General features: G+C 37.8%; 1 protein-coding gene across 7 annotated transcripts; it reads right to left on the bottom strand.

The window, feature by feature from the left end:
* Positions 1-4,996: 4,996 nt before the first annotated feature.
* On the bottom strand, positions 4,997-16,042 carry LOC141365251 (uncharacterized). Of its 7 annotated transcripts, none has more exons than XM_073869365.1 (11): positions 15,884-16,039; positions 15,286-15,309; positions 11,770-11,871; positions 11,615-11,653; positions 10,986-11,087; positions 10,770-10,823; positions 10,111-10,212; positions 9,865-9,912; positions 7,330-7,437; positions 5,236-5,277; positions 4,997-5,134 (listed from the first exon to the last, which is right to left on the bottom strand). In XM_073869365.1, the coding sequence occupies exons 1-10, from the start codon at positions 15,899-15,901 to the stop codon at positions 5,239-5,241; spliced, it is 636 nt and encodes a 211-aa protein (XP_073725466.1). In that variant the 5' UTR covers positions 15,902-16,039; the 3' UTR covers positions 4,997-5,134; positions 5,236-5,238. The 7 variants fall into 7 exon arrangements, 4 of the variants coding, with proteins under 4 accessions (XP_073725466.1, XP_073725468.1, XP_073725467.1 ...); XR_012370451.1 differs by lacking the exon at positions 4,997-5,134 and adding an exon at positions 8,832-8,876 and having other exon boundaries at positions 5,244-5,277; XR_012370450.1 differs by lacking the exons at positions 4,997-5,134; positions 5,236-5,277 and adding exons at positions 8,832-8,876; positions 9,401-9,454 and having other exon boundaries at positions 7,341-7,437; positions 15,884-16,038.
* Positions 16,043-16,611: the final 569 nt, after the last annotated feature.

The following is a 16,611-nucleotide window of genomic DNA, read 5'->3' on the forward strand; positions in this document are numbered from 1 at the left end:
CATCATCTAGAGAGAAAGAGATGTTGTTTAATTCACAGAATGGAGAGCATAGTAAGGCAGGAGGGCAGTATTGATGATTCTTCCTTTTTATTATTCAAGCACTAAATTCTTGAATGTTGCTACAAAAATGTGTGATTATACCTCTTTGCCAGTGCCGCACGTGTTGAGAGAGAAGCGGAACACAACCTCAGTACTGTTAATGGTGGGTCTGCATCGATGGTCATCCACATAAAGGTCATTTCCATTGAAGCCAAGTGAATTCAGGTACGATGTTCTAATGACAATGACCATGTTGTCTGAAGAACAGTCCACATGACCTGCAGAGCAAGAGTTTTATTCATTTATTTACTTTAATAAGCATATTTACTACAAATATGCCCCCTTCCCAGGTTATGACCTTGATCTGTGGTCAGAGAGCTTGTGAACTGGGCCTTAAAGCCATGGCCGACACCAGAGTGGTTACTCCTGAAGACAACGGTCAAGTATCGAGAAGATGAGTGAAACGTCTGGTGTGTGGTGTCATTGAAGCAGATCCTTCCCAATTCTTGATGACCAGTGGAAGAACCATCATGTACAGAGATGTAGTCACAGTCACAGCAGCGCTCCAATCTGAAAGAACCAGAAACAAGAAGAAAGGTATCTGAACCAGAAGAGTTTGATTTAATTTTAATAGCCATTAAAGGGACCATTTAAAATGTCTGCCAAAAAAAATCAATTCATACTCCACACTCCAAACAGACGGGGGCAGTATACCTCCAGAAAGTGAGTTGGTCTATTTTAATTTAGCAGCTGCTAATTTAGCAGCATATATCTTACATTAGCAACTAGGTAAGTTATAATTTGTCACAAAAAAAAAACATTTGGTCTCATTAAAATTGCAATGTTTTCCGCTACGTTTTGTAGGAAAAAAAAATATAGGAATTTATTACTTTGTCACAACCCCCATTTCCATACTGTACCATCTGCATTCCTGTGCCTACTGATGGTGATCACAGACTATTGTCACAGCTGTTTATCCAGTACAGTGGGGGTTAAAGGTGTGGTCTTCTGATTGGTCAGTTTGTATGTATGATGTTAGGTTTAGTCACATGGTCAAGGGATAGAGAATAAAGGTCTTGATTTTCATGAGCTCTGGGCTTTTGCCTTTTGGCATTTGCCATTTGCTTTCTGCCCTCTGCTTTTCTTCTTTACCTGAGTTCTTGGGTTTAGGCCTTTATAGGCCTAGATTACAGTTCTTAATGGTGTTTCTCTTTCTTCTAAACTTTATTTCTTTCTCTATCTTATCAGGTAATATCTCACATACATTGGAAACAGTTAATTGTTTGTATTAAGTACCATTTCATGCATTTGTAGTGTAACCATTTCAATTGTAACTTTAAGTCAGTACTGTTATTAAACCTTTTAATTTACAAATCTGTTGTTTAGTTTTGATTTAATGTTAATACTTAAACGCTCCATATTGCAATTCAATATATTTATATTCTAGCAATGCTCTCCCACATATTTTGCTATTATAACTGCACTTATTTCCGTCGTTGGTGTCATGGTCCTGTCTTCAAGTCACAGTTTTTAAGTCATAGTGACAGGATCATGGCAGCCCAATGTTTTGTGTGAGAGCACTGGCTTTGTTTTTTCATTGCCATGTGCTTTCTGTCTCGTCTCCTGACCCCGCCCCCTTGTTTCCTCGTTAATCATCCCATTATTGTTTGATTCATGTCACCTGTTCCCCTCTTGATTTGCTCCCTTATTTAATGCCCTTGTGTTTGCTGTCCTGTGCTCGATCGTCTGTTCATTTGGTGTGTTTGTTCCACGTGAGTTTGTTTAACCAAGTCAAGTCAAGTCAAGTCAAGTCAAGTCAAGTCAAGTCAAGTCAAGTCAAGTCAAGTCAAGTCAAGTCAAGTCAAGTCAAGTCATATCCTGTCTAGTTAGTCTTTTTCAAGTCTGTTGTCTAGTTTAGTGTTACCTTGTGAGTCTGTCTGTTTATTGCCTTGTTTACCCACTCGTGGGTTTTATTATTTTGGGAGTTTTTGTTTCAATAAAAGTGTTTAAGTTCATCTACGCCTGCGCCTGGGTTCCCTTCCTCTCTCTTCTTGGAGATTCCTGACAGAACGGATCTGCCAACAAAGAACCCAGCAGGCCACATGAACTCTTCACTTTCTGCCCGCCGAGCTCAATAGGCCCATGTGCTCTTCGGCCTCCAGCAAAAGGGGGTCGAGATAAAGAGGTTTGCCTTGGACTTTCTAGGATCTGCTCAGGGCTCTGGTTTTGGTGATCCAGAACTGAAGCTGATCTTTAATAGCTGCCTGGATGAACCCCTTACCACGTTGAGGGGGGGTACTGTCATGGTCCTGTCTTCAGGTCACAGTTTGTAAGTCTTAGTGACAGGATCATGGCAGTCCCATGTTTTGTGTGAGAGCACTGGCTTTGTTTATTTCTAGCCATGTGCTTTCAGTCTCGTCTCTTGACCCCGCCCCCTTGTTTCCTCATTAATCATCCCATTATTGTTTGATTCATGTCACCTGTTCCCTCTTGATTTGCTCCCCTATTTAATGCCCTTGTGTTTGTTGTCTTGTGCAGATCCGTTTTGTTCATACATATACTTACCTGTGTAATTTGATGTGAAGAGTATTTGTCAAGTTTATGGTTCTTGTATTGTTGGTATCCTAGTCTTGTTCCAGTCTTTGTTTAGTATAGTCTTGTTCATTGTAGTCTTAGTGTTGCCTTGTTTTACCCCCTCGTGGGTCTATTATTTTGGGAGTTTTTGTTTCAATAAAAGTGTTTAAGTTCATCTACGCCTGCGCCTGGGTTCCCTTCCTCTCTCTTCTTGGAGATTCCTGACAGTTGGTATAGGTTGCAGAAGGGTGATAATTGACCAGAAATACACAGTTTTATAATATCTTGCTGTTAACATTTTTAAGTCATTTCGGTGTTCCTACAAACTTAACCACTGTAGTGAATCCACCCTTACAGTTTTGTGCGTCCATTTGGTGTTCATTATCATCGAAGACATTTCAAGCTTCTTAGCTAATGTTACATTTTAGCATCAGCTTGGTAGATAACGGGTGAAATCCGGATCGGATCTGTGGGTAGAGCTAACTATTAAACGCTAACAGCTAAGGATGCGCGATAATTTGCATGTGATAGTCATTGAGCTTCTCGTCAGTGAAGCCGGTTTCTTGATTAAAAGTGAATCGCCATCAGCTGCTTTCAGATGGAGCCACATTTACTGCACAAAGCCGTAGGTTATGTACAAGCTGAGCATATGTTATCCCAAGGCCTATTATAAGTAAACTTCTAGCAAAATACTAACAGCATCTTACTTACCAATCGAAAAGAAATGTTGTCATTTCGGAGTCGACCTCATTTCTTTCATGTCCATTAGTTGTCTCCAGCGATGAAAAGCAGTGCCAGTATTTACTCTGGTTTGGTTCCTTTATTTATCAGATTTTATTTGTGATTCTGAGCGCGTTTTTTCCCGTTTTTTCCCTGCAGCTTGTGGTTGTGGTAGTGGTAAATGTCTCTTGCTTCAGCCATTCTTCCGCTCTCTTCCCTGAACTGAAATGCGTCTAAAAACCCTATTGCAAGGCATCAAGGCATGTCCGAATTGCATTCCTCTGAGCTGCCTTCATGCCTCTTAAGTCAACAAGTCAGCTGCCTTATGCGGCTTTCACATAGGATGCGGTGTGCGCTGCGCTATGAAACCCATTCATTTCAATGGCTTGCGCCGAGCAAAGCGCGAGCGCAGCGGTCAAAGTTCAAAATAGTTTAACTTTTGCGCTGCGCTCTGTGACGATTACCCCCGCGGCCAATAGAAACAGGGCATCCAAACAAGCAAAATGGACGAAAGCTTATACTCGGGATTCTCAGAGCTTTATAATACAAGTGTATGCTCCTACAGACGCATCGGAAGGAAAGCCGTGTCATGGAAACACGTAGCAATTCAAGTTGGCATGTCAGGTGTGTTTTAAGTCAAGCAGCATTGTTGTAGGTAGGCTTAAAGTTACGTGAAATGGAGACGAGCAACATCAGTCTCTGTATTCCTCATCGACTATTTAACGCAAATATAAACACTGTAGTAATTTATTGAAAACCCCGCCTACTTTGGTCTGGCTATCAGAGCACAAATCGTTTGGCTGCGCGGAACCCAGCGGCGAGCGCAGCGCACACCGCATCCTATGTGAAAGCCGCATAAGTTTTCGGACGCAGCGGTAGTAGAGGGCTGTACTTCCCACACATACAACTTATTCATGTATTGCAGTTTGGCTGGCGGTTATGTACGTGGCCCGCATACCGCCTCCCATGGTCGAAACTGGTATTACGACACCTGCCGGGCTGTAGCTAGTAATTTAGCATGCTAATTCAGATTGATATCTCTGCAGCACTATACCTTGTCATTTTTTTAATGACATCTTTGCCCTTATTTCTTCTCATTCTTTTAATGCGAGTAGCTCATTTTTTAAATCTTTTACCTCAATTATTACAAATGGCACCTTTAACAGTGTCATCTGACTTGTTTACAATGTTTCTAGTTGCATCTTTAGTGATTTTGCAACGGTTTACTGTCTTGTCCAAAGAAGTGGATTTTTTTAGATGTAGATGTCTTCGCAAAAGAAAAAGAACAACACTTGCATGCAGCATAAGACCAACGACTGTCAAATTTGTTGAATACTAATTAAATGACTAAGATGACATTAATTTAAAGGTGAAAATAATATTTTCATTGCCATCAAAGTGAAATTACTCAACCTAATAATAAGAGCCGGACAAAATGTTCATTTACAAGAAAACATGTCACCTCCTCAAGTAATGATCATACATGTATTTAAGGTAAACACTTAGAAATATGTAGGATAGAATAGAACACAGGATAGAAACTCTTCAGGAGGGTCAAAATGTGTATTAATGTATTAATGATTTAAAGGTAAGACATCTGTTGATAGCAAACATGCACCAACACTGTAATAAAGCTGATCTTTCACTTACTGTACATCGGCAAATGACAAGAAGATCCTCTGTCCTGCCTGGGCAGAAAGATACCACACACAGTATGTATTGTTGTAATAAGAGTGTGGATAGTTGGGACTGGAAAACAGCCCAGAACCATACAGGTGTCCTCCACATGCTGTGTGATTATCTGCAGATCAGAAGAAATTAAGTATAGTTACAAACAAGTATCATGAGAATCAAGATACAGTATCAGAATAAATAAGCCATGCTGTTACAGTAGTACTATACCTGTTATGGGTGGCCATGATGTTGTAGGCGATGGGCAATACGCTGAGTCAAAGAGGAAAAATGAATAAAGCTTTAGCAAAGCATAAATTAACTTCAGATGCATTTTTGGGCAATATGCTTTGATAAATCATGCACAATATGACCAGATTTTATATTTTAAATTCTAATGAAAGCATGCATTCTGACTTATTCACACAGTTAGAGAACTGGGCTCCCATGGGCAAAGTTTTAGAGAACAATTTGGATGTAGGATGGAGGGTTCTTACAAGTTTTGGAAAGTTTAATTCGACTACTGATTCTGTTACCTAATGAGTGATGGAAGTACAGTGAAAGTCCTTATATTGGCACTCCACCCCGGAATAGCGCACATGCTGACAAAAAGCTGACAAAAAATTCAGTGTCACCAAAGAAGGGTTTTTGTTTGTGAGATAAATTGAAGCTTTATGGGAACAGTGGATGCAGTTTGTTTTTCGAGGGTAGTAGCAGAGTTGTGCAAGTGTGTTTGTTTAACATTGGATTTTGTTGAAATGGGACGACCCCAGTGATAACACAACCATTCAGGAGTTGCAGCAGGCTTTTAACCGGTACAGATCACAACACATTTTCAAGTGTTTCAAAGGCTTGCAAATGTTAACACTTAAAGGTGCAGTGTGTAAATTTTAGCGGCATCTAGTGGTGAGGTTGTGAAATGCAACCAACGGCTCAGTCCACTGCTCACCCCTCACTTTTAAAACGCATAGAGAAGCTCCTGTAGCCGCCACAGAAAAAAACGTCATCGTCGGAGACAACTTAGTAAAAAACGTTTGTCCATTAAGGGCTTCTGTAGAAACATGGCGGCACAAAATGGCGACTTCCATGTAACGGACCCTCGGTGTATGTAGATAATAAGTCTCATTCTAAGGTCATAAAAACATAATGATTCATTTTAAAAAGGTCTTATAGACCCCTAATGATATAGTTTTGTATATTATTTTGCATTTCTGTCAAGAGATCTTTCTATAAATTACACACTGCACCTTTAAGTAATGTTAAACAACTTAACCGCAAAAAGGCGCTAAAGTGAGACATTTTATGTACGCACAGATGCACATGCGGTTGAATGTGTCCGGTTTACTCAAATCAAACGTGATTATCTCTATGCCCTTCAAAGATCATAACTCTTGGTGTATAAACTTGAGAGAAAGTTGCGCTACTGTGTCTCTTACTGTAGTCCATTAAAATACATTTGGCGAATAAAGCACTGAAAAACAACATAATTTTCACTTTATGTGGAGCCACTGTTTATGCTGCATCTTCTTCCCGAAACGCCTTTTGGAATTCGTTCTCCGTCTGTGTGTGCATGCTGTTTAAGTGCACTCAACAAATGTAGGTGTGTCAGAATTACAGTTATGCTGCTTACATAATGTAGCCTTTTTAATGTTTAATGATGACATGATAGAGACTTAAGGAAAAGGTAGACTAATAATTTAAGTTTAACGATCAGCCTACTTATTTGTATGTCCCAGAGTTGACATGGAACCATTTTAACCGTTTTGGGAACTTTATTTTGGTTCTAACCGGTTCAGGAACATAAATTTTAGGGTTGAATCGAAAACATTAAAATACTGTTTCTGTTCGGAACGAACCAATTGTGAAAAAAATCTGGTTCAAAGCCATGGTTGCAGGCGGTAAATAAAACTGTATTAATGTCTGTGCTTTGTTGACACTCATTACGTAAGTGCATATAATGTAATTTGCACGAACATTTAGTGAATCAAGTTATTAATCATAGTGAATAGAAATAGTGGGATAATGTTTTGTGCTCATGACTGGCTCCGCTCATGGTACGCCTCCAGAAGCTTAGCTTTTTTTTTGGAAAATACCGATACAGCTGATCTGTCCTTTATAAATCTTATAAAACTAAAGACTCTTTGGAGATATGAAGGATGCAGAACTACTCTATAGTACTCAAGATTAACATGAGAGAAATAGTGTTTTTATTGTGACCTTTAAAGCAGAATTATTTTATTATTAAATAGTATTTTAATTTATACATAGCAAATCAAGAGATTGCAGCTCTGAGAAAGTTTTATCTATTATCCTCCTTTAACTTACACTCGTAGTCAGGGCAACAGTTGCCAAGGTACTGACAAGAGCTCTTGCATGAACAAGGGCCAAAGTCAATATCACAGCTAAACTCGCAAAAGTAATCCACATAAATATCTGAGGACAAGAGAAAATATATTAATTTATTATTACCACTCTGATTACAGTATGAATGACTACAGAAGGGCTTTACACACTTTAAAAAGTTAACCCTTAGGTTAGAGATAACCCTGGGTATTCATAATCTGACGTTTCACACTGTGCATTCCTAAACCCTTAAAGCCAATTAAAATCTAGCATTTTAGAGAGCTGTGTAATTCTTCAGAGCATGGGAAGACCTAGGTAAGTTTCATGGACAATCGGCTTCCAAATTACAAGTGTGAAATGTTCCATAACCCAGGGTTAAGACAGATTGTACAGTCTCCTTAAATTAAAGGATTAGTCCATTTTCTTAAAAGAAAAATCCAGATAATTTACTCACCACCATGTCATCCAAAATGTTGATGTCTTTCTTTGTTCAGTCCAGAAGAAATTGTGTTTTTTGAGGAAAACATTGCAGGATTTTTCTCATTTTAATGGACTTTGATAGAGCCCAACATTTAATACTTAACACTTAACAGTTTCTTTCACCGGAGCCTCAAAGGACCACAAACAATCCCAAACGAGGCACAAGGGTCTTATCTAGCAAAACGATTGTCATTTTTGACAATAAAAATAACAAACATATACTTTTAAAGCGCAACTTCTCCTCATGTAGATCCGGTCATGATGCGCCAGCTGACCCCACGCAATACGTCATGACGTCAAGAGGTCACAGGGGACGAACGCGAAACTCCGCCCGAATGTTTACAAGCGTCTTGAAAGAGGACCGTTCCTACAATGTTGTATGTAAACTGATACTAGTTAATTTCTTTGTGTCAGTTTATTGTTTACAATGGTCCGCAAATGTGCGTTTTATATATGTAACACGTGACCTCCCCACGTCACTACGCATTTACGTTAGGTCGCACTGGACCGGACCTACTCGAAAAGTTGTGCTTCAAAAGTACATATCTTTATCTTCCCTGTCAAAAATGACAATCGTTTTGCTAGATATGACCCTTACAGTATGCCTTGTTTGGGATTGTTTATAGTCCTTTGAAACTCCGCCGAAAAAAACTGCCAAGTGTCGAGTTAAGTATCAATTGTTGGTGTCCATCAAAGTCCATCAAAATAAGAAAAATCCTGCAATGCTCTCCTCAAAAAACACAATCTCTTCTGGACTGAACAAAGAAAGACATGAACATTTTTCTTTTCAGAAAATGGAATATTCCTTTAATGAACTGATTTTTTAGGTTTTAGGTATCGTTAGAATCAGTATTCAGATTCAAGATTTACAAAAACACTTTTAATTAGAACAGCGTGAAATGTGAAACTCATAACCCAGGATTCTGTTAACCCGGGGTTTAGAATAACCTTGGGCTAACTATTTCGAGTTAGGAAAACCCTAATGTCACAATACTGTATATTACGTTCTGTCGAGCCTGTTTTCATGGTTGTACTAGTTGTTGTGGACACTGCGAAGAGAGACAAGAGAAAATATGATAGTTTATTATTATCGCTGTGATTAATGACTACAGAAGGGCTTTTCACACTTGAAATAGTTAACCCCAGGTTATTCTAAACACCGGATTTAACAGAATCCTGGGTTATGAGTTTCACGTTTCATGCTGTTCGTACTAAAAGTGTTTTTGTAAATCTTGAATCTGAATACTGATTCTAATGATACCTAAACCCTGGGTTTACAGAATCCTGTGAAGAGTTTCACATTTTACACTGTTTATACTTTACCAGGGGTTAAGCGCAGTGTGAAAAGACAAAGACGGAAAACAGTCTCCTTAAACTGATGAATTGATTATCTAAGTTTTAGGATTGTTAGAATCAGTATTCAGATTCAAGTTGGACAAAAAACACTTTTAGTGTGAACATTGTGAAACCTGGAACTCATAACCCAGGATTCTGTTAACCTGGGGTTTAGAATAACCTCGGGAAACCTATTTGAAGTGTGAAAACCTTAATGTCACACAATATTATATATTACATTCTGTCGAGCCTGTTGTTATGGTTGTCATGGTTGTACTGGTTGTTGTGGACACTGAGAAGAGAGACAAGAGAAAATATATGAATTTATATTGCCACTGTGATTAATGACTACAGAAGGGCTTTTCACACCTGAAATAGTTAACCCCAGGTTATTCTAAACCCCGGGTTAACAGAATCCTGTGAAGAGTTTCACATTTTACACTGTTTATACTTTACCAGGGGTTAAGCGCAGTGTGAAAAGACTAAGACAGAAGACAGTCTCATTAAACTGATGAATTGATTATCTAAGTTTAAAGTATCGTTAGAATCAGTATTCAGATTGAAGTTCTACAAAAAATTTTTTAGTATGAACAGTTTGAAACGTGAAACTCAACCCAGGATTCTGTTAACCAAGGGTTTAGAATAACCTCTGGTAACCTATTTCAAGTGAGAAAACCCTAATGTCACACTACTGTATATTACGTTCTGTCGAGCCTGTTGCCATGGTTGTTTTGGACACTGGGCAGTACCCTGTGTAAAAAAAGGAAAATAAAGTAAAACAACACCAACAAAACACTGAAGTTCCACAACTTTGAATTTAACTTAACGGTAGTTTTTGTTATATTATTGTATTGGTGCTGTTATTTGGACACATGGGGACAGCTGTTGCATATGAAAAACTGGGTAGATTTTAGTTATTATATTTTTGAATGATTTCGAGGAACTTACACTCGTAGTCAGGGCAACAGTTGCCAAGGTACTGACAAGAGCTCTTGCATGAACAATGGCCAAAGTCAATATCACAGTTATACGCGCAAAACACATTAATTTCTGAGGAAAAGAGAAAATATATTAATTTATTATTACCACTCTGATTATGAATGACTATAGAAGGGCTTTTCACACTTAAAGTAGTTAACCCTTAGGTTATTCTAAACCACTGGTTATCAGAATCCTGGATTACAAGTTTCACACGGTTTATGCTAAACCAGGGGTTAAGAGATAACCCTGGGTATTCATAATCTGATGTTTCACATTGTGCATTCCTAAACCCTTAAAGCAAAATCAAAATCTAGCATTTTAGAGAGCTGTGTAATTCTTCAGAGCAGGGTTTTATAAGACTAGGTTAGTTTCATGGATAAACCGCTTCTTAACCCAGGGTTAAGGCAGGTTGTACGTACAGTCTCCTTAAACTAATGAACAGATTTTTTAGGTTTTAGGTATCATTAGAATCAGTATTCAGATTGAAGATAAAAAACACTTTTAGTATGAACATTGTGAAACGTGAAACTCATAACTCAGGACTCTGTTAACCCGTGGTTTAGAATAACCTCTGGTAACCTATTTCAAGTGTGAAAACCCTAATGTCACACAATATTGTATATTACGTTCTTCCGGGCCTGCCGTGGTTGTAGTGGTTGTTGTGGACACTGGGCAAACCCCTGAGTAAAAAAGAGAGAATGAAATAAAAACACTTACACAACAGATTTCTTCTGTCATATTATTATATTGGTTCAAATGTAATTTTGACACATGCGGAAAGCTGTTGGATATCAGAAGAGTAAGTTATAGGCATTATAATTCATGTGATTTAAAGAACTTACACTCAAAGTCAAAGCAACAGGTGCCATGGTACTGACAGGAGCTTTCGCAAGAGCAGACACCAAAGTCAAAGCCACAGTAATACTCACATGTGTGAATCTCAACTAAAGAGGGGAGAAATATGTTTTACTTATAATACAACATGCTGGTGTAATTTATAATCACAGAGAGAACAAAGCTTCCCCAAACAATGTGTGACTACTGACTGAAAATCAACTGTAAAAGAGAGATGCATTGATATATCAACCAATAATAGGTATCGGCCGATTAAAGCATTTTCCTCGATATCGGCCAATAGTTTAAAAACAGCTGATAGTCATGGCCAATTTTTCCTCTCAATCAAAAGAGAACAGGAAAAGGCAATTCATTTGAGTACTGTCATAAATGTTCAATATTAATGAAATTTTGTCAATTAATAATATTCAGAAAATGTAATCCGCATATTTAAATATGACAGAAGTTACTATAACCACCAAACTATTGGTAATTTAAATATGACAGAAGTTACTATAACCACCAAACTATTGGTATCAGCGATTGGAAGTGCAGATGTTGAGTAATAATGATAATCAGTACATTCAGAGTCAATTAGAGTCAATAATGTTCCTTAAATTTAAATAAATGATCAAACCCCAATCTGTTGGATCCGGTTTATAAGTTGAGCAGTAGGCTATAAAGAAAATAAAGAAAACTGAATAAGTAAATTTACATTATGTAAGGATTTATAGTGAATATATATATATATATTCAGTCGGGAAGGATTTGTCTGTTTGATCAAAAACTCACTTGTAAAGTCAGGGCAACAGTTACCCAGATCTTGACAAGCACTGTAACATGCACAAGTGCCAACAAATGAGCCACAGCTATCCCTGCAGGAGGGGGAGCCATCTACAGAGGAGAAAAACAGATTTGACCCATTCCTCTTATGAGTGTGATATATGACTACTAAGAGATCATACAGCCTCTCTGTAAGTACTTAGTGAATATGCAAATGAGGGAAAGCTTTGGATTTCCATACGATACGGCCCGCAAAGGTGTCCAATCCGGCCCGCATGATGATGTATACAGTTTTATTAAATATTAAATACATATTTTAAAAACCCTTTCAGGCGGGTGTCGTGTTCGTTTTTAATATGAGAGACTTGCGGAAAGCAGCAAAACGCGGAACATAGACTAAACACGGTGCCCCAAAAGCCGTTTTATTGTTACCGCTCCGCTAAAGATCCACTGATTCCGGCGATCCACTTCGTGTTTTCCTGACCGCTCCGCAGCATCTCTGTGACGGTGTTCACTCTCTGCCTGGAGAGCGAAGACGACAGTTTCCGAAGTCCGTTGCATTAACAGGTAGATTCATTACATTATATCAGTTGTTAAACCACAGAATTAGTAATTTGTAAGCTTGTTTATGTATTTCTTCCGCTAATGATTTGCTGTCGATGTTCTAAAAGTGTTAACAACTTATCAAGGAAACAACAACAAAATATCCACATTCTTAGTATTAACGTTACAATGCGTGTCTAATTGATTTAATGTTCCCGATCAGATCTAAGTTAATATAAACACTACATTTGCTGCTGTTGGCACACTTTGTAGAAAAAACAAAAACAAAGAAACAGAGAATGGAAAGAGAGGCTGCTAAAGGCAGTTCAACATTGCACACATGGATTCAAAGCTCCATCAAACCAACAGATAAATCATATTGAATGTTTAGCAGACTTTAATTCTTGTTATTATATTTCCCATTATAATCACTTGTCTAAGTTGATGCTAGTAATATAACACATCATATTTATAATACTTCATTAAAACCATAATAATAGTACCACCCCCCATAGTGCCCTTTTTGCTTTTGGGCCACTGCCCCATCTAGCATTATCATTTTCTAAATGACTGTTCTCATTACAAAGAAAAGTGAATGGTTTATAAATAATTTTGGCATTAAGGCAAAAGAAGTTAAATTAAAGCTTTTCAACCTAAGGCCAGTGGGTTTTGTACAGATGTAAATATCCTTTCATGAGTAATATCAGCCTTTGTGGCGGTGCTTTTAGATCTGAACAGCTGACTTTACATTTCTAATGTAGGTATACATTGTTGCTGGTCTAGTGGGTAGTGCTGCACAGTAGTTTGGACAGACATACTGTCAGCAATCTGAGCTCGAATCCCGCCTCGTTGTATTTCTGTTTTATTCATACCAAACATTGGTAAAGTTTGTAGCCCTTTTATGCCCAAGTATTATGCCTAATTTCATTTTTATCTGAACTGCTGTCATCTTTTTGTCCATAGGATTGCATGCATAAAAAAATGAATATAATAACGTTCAGTCCTCCATTTATTTACTTCTGATATTTGAACCGTGATGAAAAATTAAATGTTTGCATTTACTAGAGAAGCAATTTCCAACAACAACTCTTTTCTTTAAAATGTATGCTCGTAGTTGCTGTAAACTTGTAGTAACACTTTCAGTTTTAGTAGTGAAAAGGATTTAGACCTCTTTGTCACGTGCTGTTGCCATGGTGAATTGTAATATTGGAGCTCCATTGGCTTTTCATAGGCCCTGTCCAAAATGGCGCACTTCATGTGGACTTGTGGCCTGAAATTGCGTGTGCTTGCTTAGAACTAACTCAGATCAGAAGTTCTGTAACTGAAAATGCAGAGTTTCCTATTTCAGAGAGTCAACTCAGAGTTTAAGTTTTAACTCGGAGTTGGTTGAACCTCCTTATTGAAACGGCCCCCAGAACTCGCATCATGTTTATTTTCTTAATTTTGAGAAAAGCACAAGATTTTGTTTTTATTGGGAGTGGACACAAAAAAACTAGACAGTTTAACGTTTTAAATGATGTATAAAGCATATCTGTATGTCCGAAATCAACAGAGTAATCTAAGTCTTTTTGCAGAGAAATTGAAAATAAAGAGTTTGCGGCGCCCGCAGTCAACCCCAGAGTGTTAAGGTAGAGACTCAACAAACATAAACAAAATATCAGATATCGAGTGCTGAACTGATATGCAGTACTTTAGTGCATCAAGCCTGGACTCTCTAGCATATTGAAAAAGAAAAAACATCAAATACCTTCTGATCAGGGGCGTCATGCACCAATTTTTTTTAAGGGGGCACAGTGTCAACAGCTAACAGAAATTTGTGCATACACAGACATCAAACGAAATATTATAGAGCTTTCAGTCTTTTCCATGGCACTTACATTTCTAACAATCTGAAAACCCCTGCTTTCATGCAAAAACCTCCAAAATAAAAGTGTTGACTAACTTTAATATCAAATACTATTCAATTGGAATAATGACACATTTGCATCATATTTACATCTGAAACGGCATGTTTTATTTATTTAAGTCTTAATGGCTTGTTTAATTGTGTCATTAATGCATTTTGCACAACAACTGCATTATCTTATAAAATTAATGTAATTTTAAATCCATAAAGTATATAAACAACGAAAATGACATAAGCTATAGCCACGTGATTGATTTTAATGTTCAATAATGATTTAAAAAAATATGTTTAGATAAAATTATTAGAGGAACGGATTTTTGCATTAAAGTTTACCTCATATGTGAGCATGTGAGATTCCGCGCCCGCGTGAACTCTGGCGAACTTTGGCGTTGTGCCAAGAAGATGAATCTCTACTAATATAACGTTGAGACGGTCACATTTAAAACCATACATTTTCTACACAGAGGAGGTTAACTGCACATTACCGTAGTGGGGTTTGGAAATGTTGTGAGCGTTTCTAACACGTTTTAATTCCTCAGATAGAAAAATGCAGCAGCAAGCCAGCAACAGGAGAGAGCTCGTGAGCGCGCCCAGACGCTGATGACGTCTGCGACTGTACTGAGTGCAGCACCAGCTGCCGCCAGAATAAAAGTAATGTAACATGATCAAAACACTATCAAAACGGCGAAAATATCCGAAAAGTGACAAGGATGCAGCACAGAATGTATAATAGTGTGCATATTAAATAGATTAAACGTCAAATAACAGATTAATGGACGCTTATTTGATTTTAAGATTGGATGCAAAATCCATTGGCTCAAAAAAACCAAGGGGGCACGTGCCCCCTTAGTTTGAATGGGCATGACGCCTCTGCTTCTGATGGATCCAATGTTGTGTCATAAGAGTCGGGACAAAAAAACAATATTTTAGCATCAAACCAAAATTAACATTGCACACTCATATCCCACCACCTAATGTTATGGAATATCAGTCGTTGAGGGTTCTGATGTGGTAGCAGTATCTGCTTTACAAAACAATATGCATTGGATGAAAATATATTATATCATTATATTCACCTGTTGTTGTGGTTGTGGTTGTTGCTGTAAGATAACACATAGACATGATCATCCAAGCTACCTGGTCTTTTTGCATTCATTTGAAATTTCTCAATTCCTATTGCTGGATATTACATTGAATCAAAATGAATTTCAATGTGTTTGTCAGAATTTCATAAAACTGTAGGCTACACTCTTCAAACGAATGTGTTAAAATAACAGATCTTGTGTCTAGTTATGGACAACACACCTAATGTGTTATATATATATTTTTTAGAACACCACACATTTTGTGTTGTTCCTTTTATTTATTTGAACACAAATTAACACAAAATGACACATAATGTGTTAAAATAACTGAAGACTGAAGGCTAAAAAGCACTAATTTTTTATGTTGTCAGTCAAATGCTGCTTGCAAGTTTCAGTAGCCTTAACCCAGATACAAAATATAATTTTTAAGAATACAATTTTCAATTTGATTGTATGTTACCTTTTCCATAACCTTAGACGCCACACATAAAATAAAGAAAGGCCTATAATTTGCGATATCTGATTTGCAACCTTTTTATGTACAGTAATGGAACAACTCTAGTACTTTTAAATTCTAGTGGAACTTTACCTTGTTCAGTAGGTACATATTCTATAGGGCTGTCACCTTTGCTGAATCCTTGAAAGCCTGTGGTGGTTAGAAGCACACAAAGAACCGTCAGAGCATCCATCGTTCAATTGAGGAAAAGTTGGTTTTCAAAGTTTACAGCATTACTTATATACTGATAATGAGTCCAAGGCGGATTTCCTTATAACACTACCCACACAGCAGGAGACCCCTATGCGGATCCGCCTTCAAGTCGCCAAACCCGCGTGACTATCACATTTGTTTTGGAGCCGCACAGAGGATCGTAAATTCTACTGTCAAACAGCGGATCATGAACAGGTTTTCTGTCCCAATGGGCAGGGCAACATGCATATTCATAGGCTGCTCCGGGTTGGAATAAGCGATTGGATTGCAAATTGTTGTTTGTTTTCCAGCTCTTTTTTGATATTTATATAGGGTGATAACGCTGAGTGATCACATGCCTTGTTTACAGTGGCAAGAAAAAGTGTGTGAACCCCTAGGAATAAACTGGTTTTCTACTGTGATTTGCCATAAAATGTGATCTGATCCTCATCTAGGTCACAACAAACACAATGTACATAAGGTGACAACACACAAATAATTCTAGTTTCTTGTGTCTTTTTTTGAGAACCCTCATTAAATATTCACAGTGCTGGAGGAAAATGTAAGTTAACCCTTGGATTTGACAGCTTGTTGAGCCTCATTTAGCAGCAAATACTTCAAGCAAGCGC

This window comes from Misgurnus anguillicaudatus, chromosome 7, assembly GCF_027580225.2.
Source record: "Misgurnus anguillicaudatus chromosome 7, ASM2758022v2, whole genome shotgun sequence".
In the NCBI taxonomy this organism is placed as follows: Eukaryota; Metazoa; Chordata; class Actinopteri; order Cypriniformes; family Cobitidae; genus Misgurnus; species Misgurnus anguillicaudatus.

Bases quoted from the DNA above. Each gene is read 5' to 3' on its own strand.
- LOC141365251 (XM_073869365.1), bottom strand. The intron at 11,872-15,285 runs GTGAATATAATG...TCTCCTCTGTAG, and splicing joins AACCACAACCACAACAACAG to ATGGCTCCCCCTCCTGCAGG. The intron at 10,824-10,985 runs GTAAGTTCTTTA...TTTTTTACTCAG, and splicing joins CTGTTGCTTTGACTTTGAGT to GGGTTTGCCCAGTGTCCACA.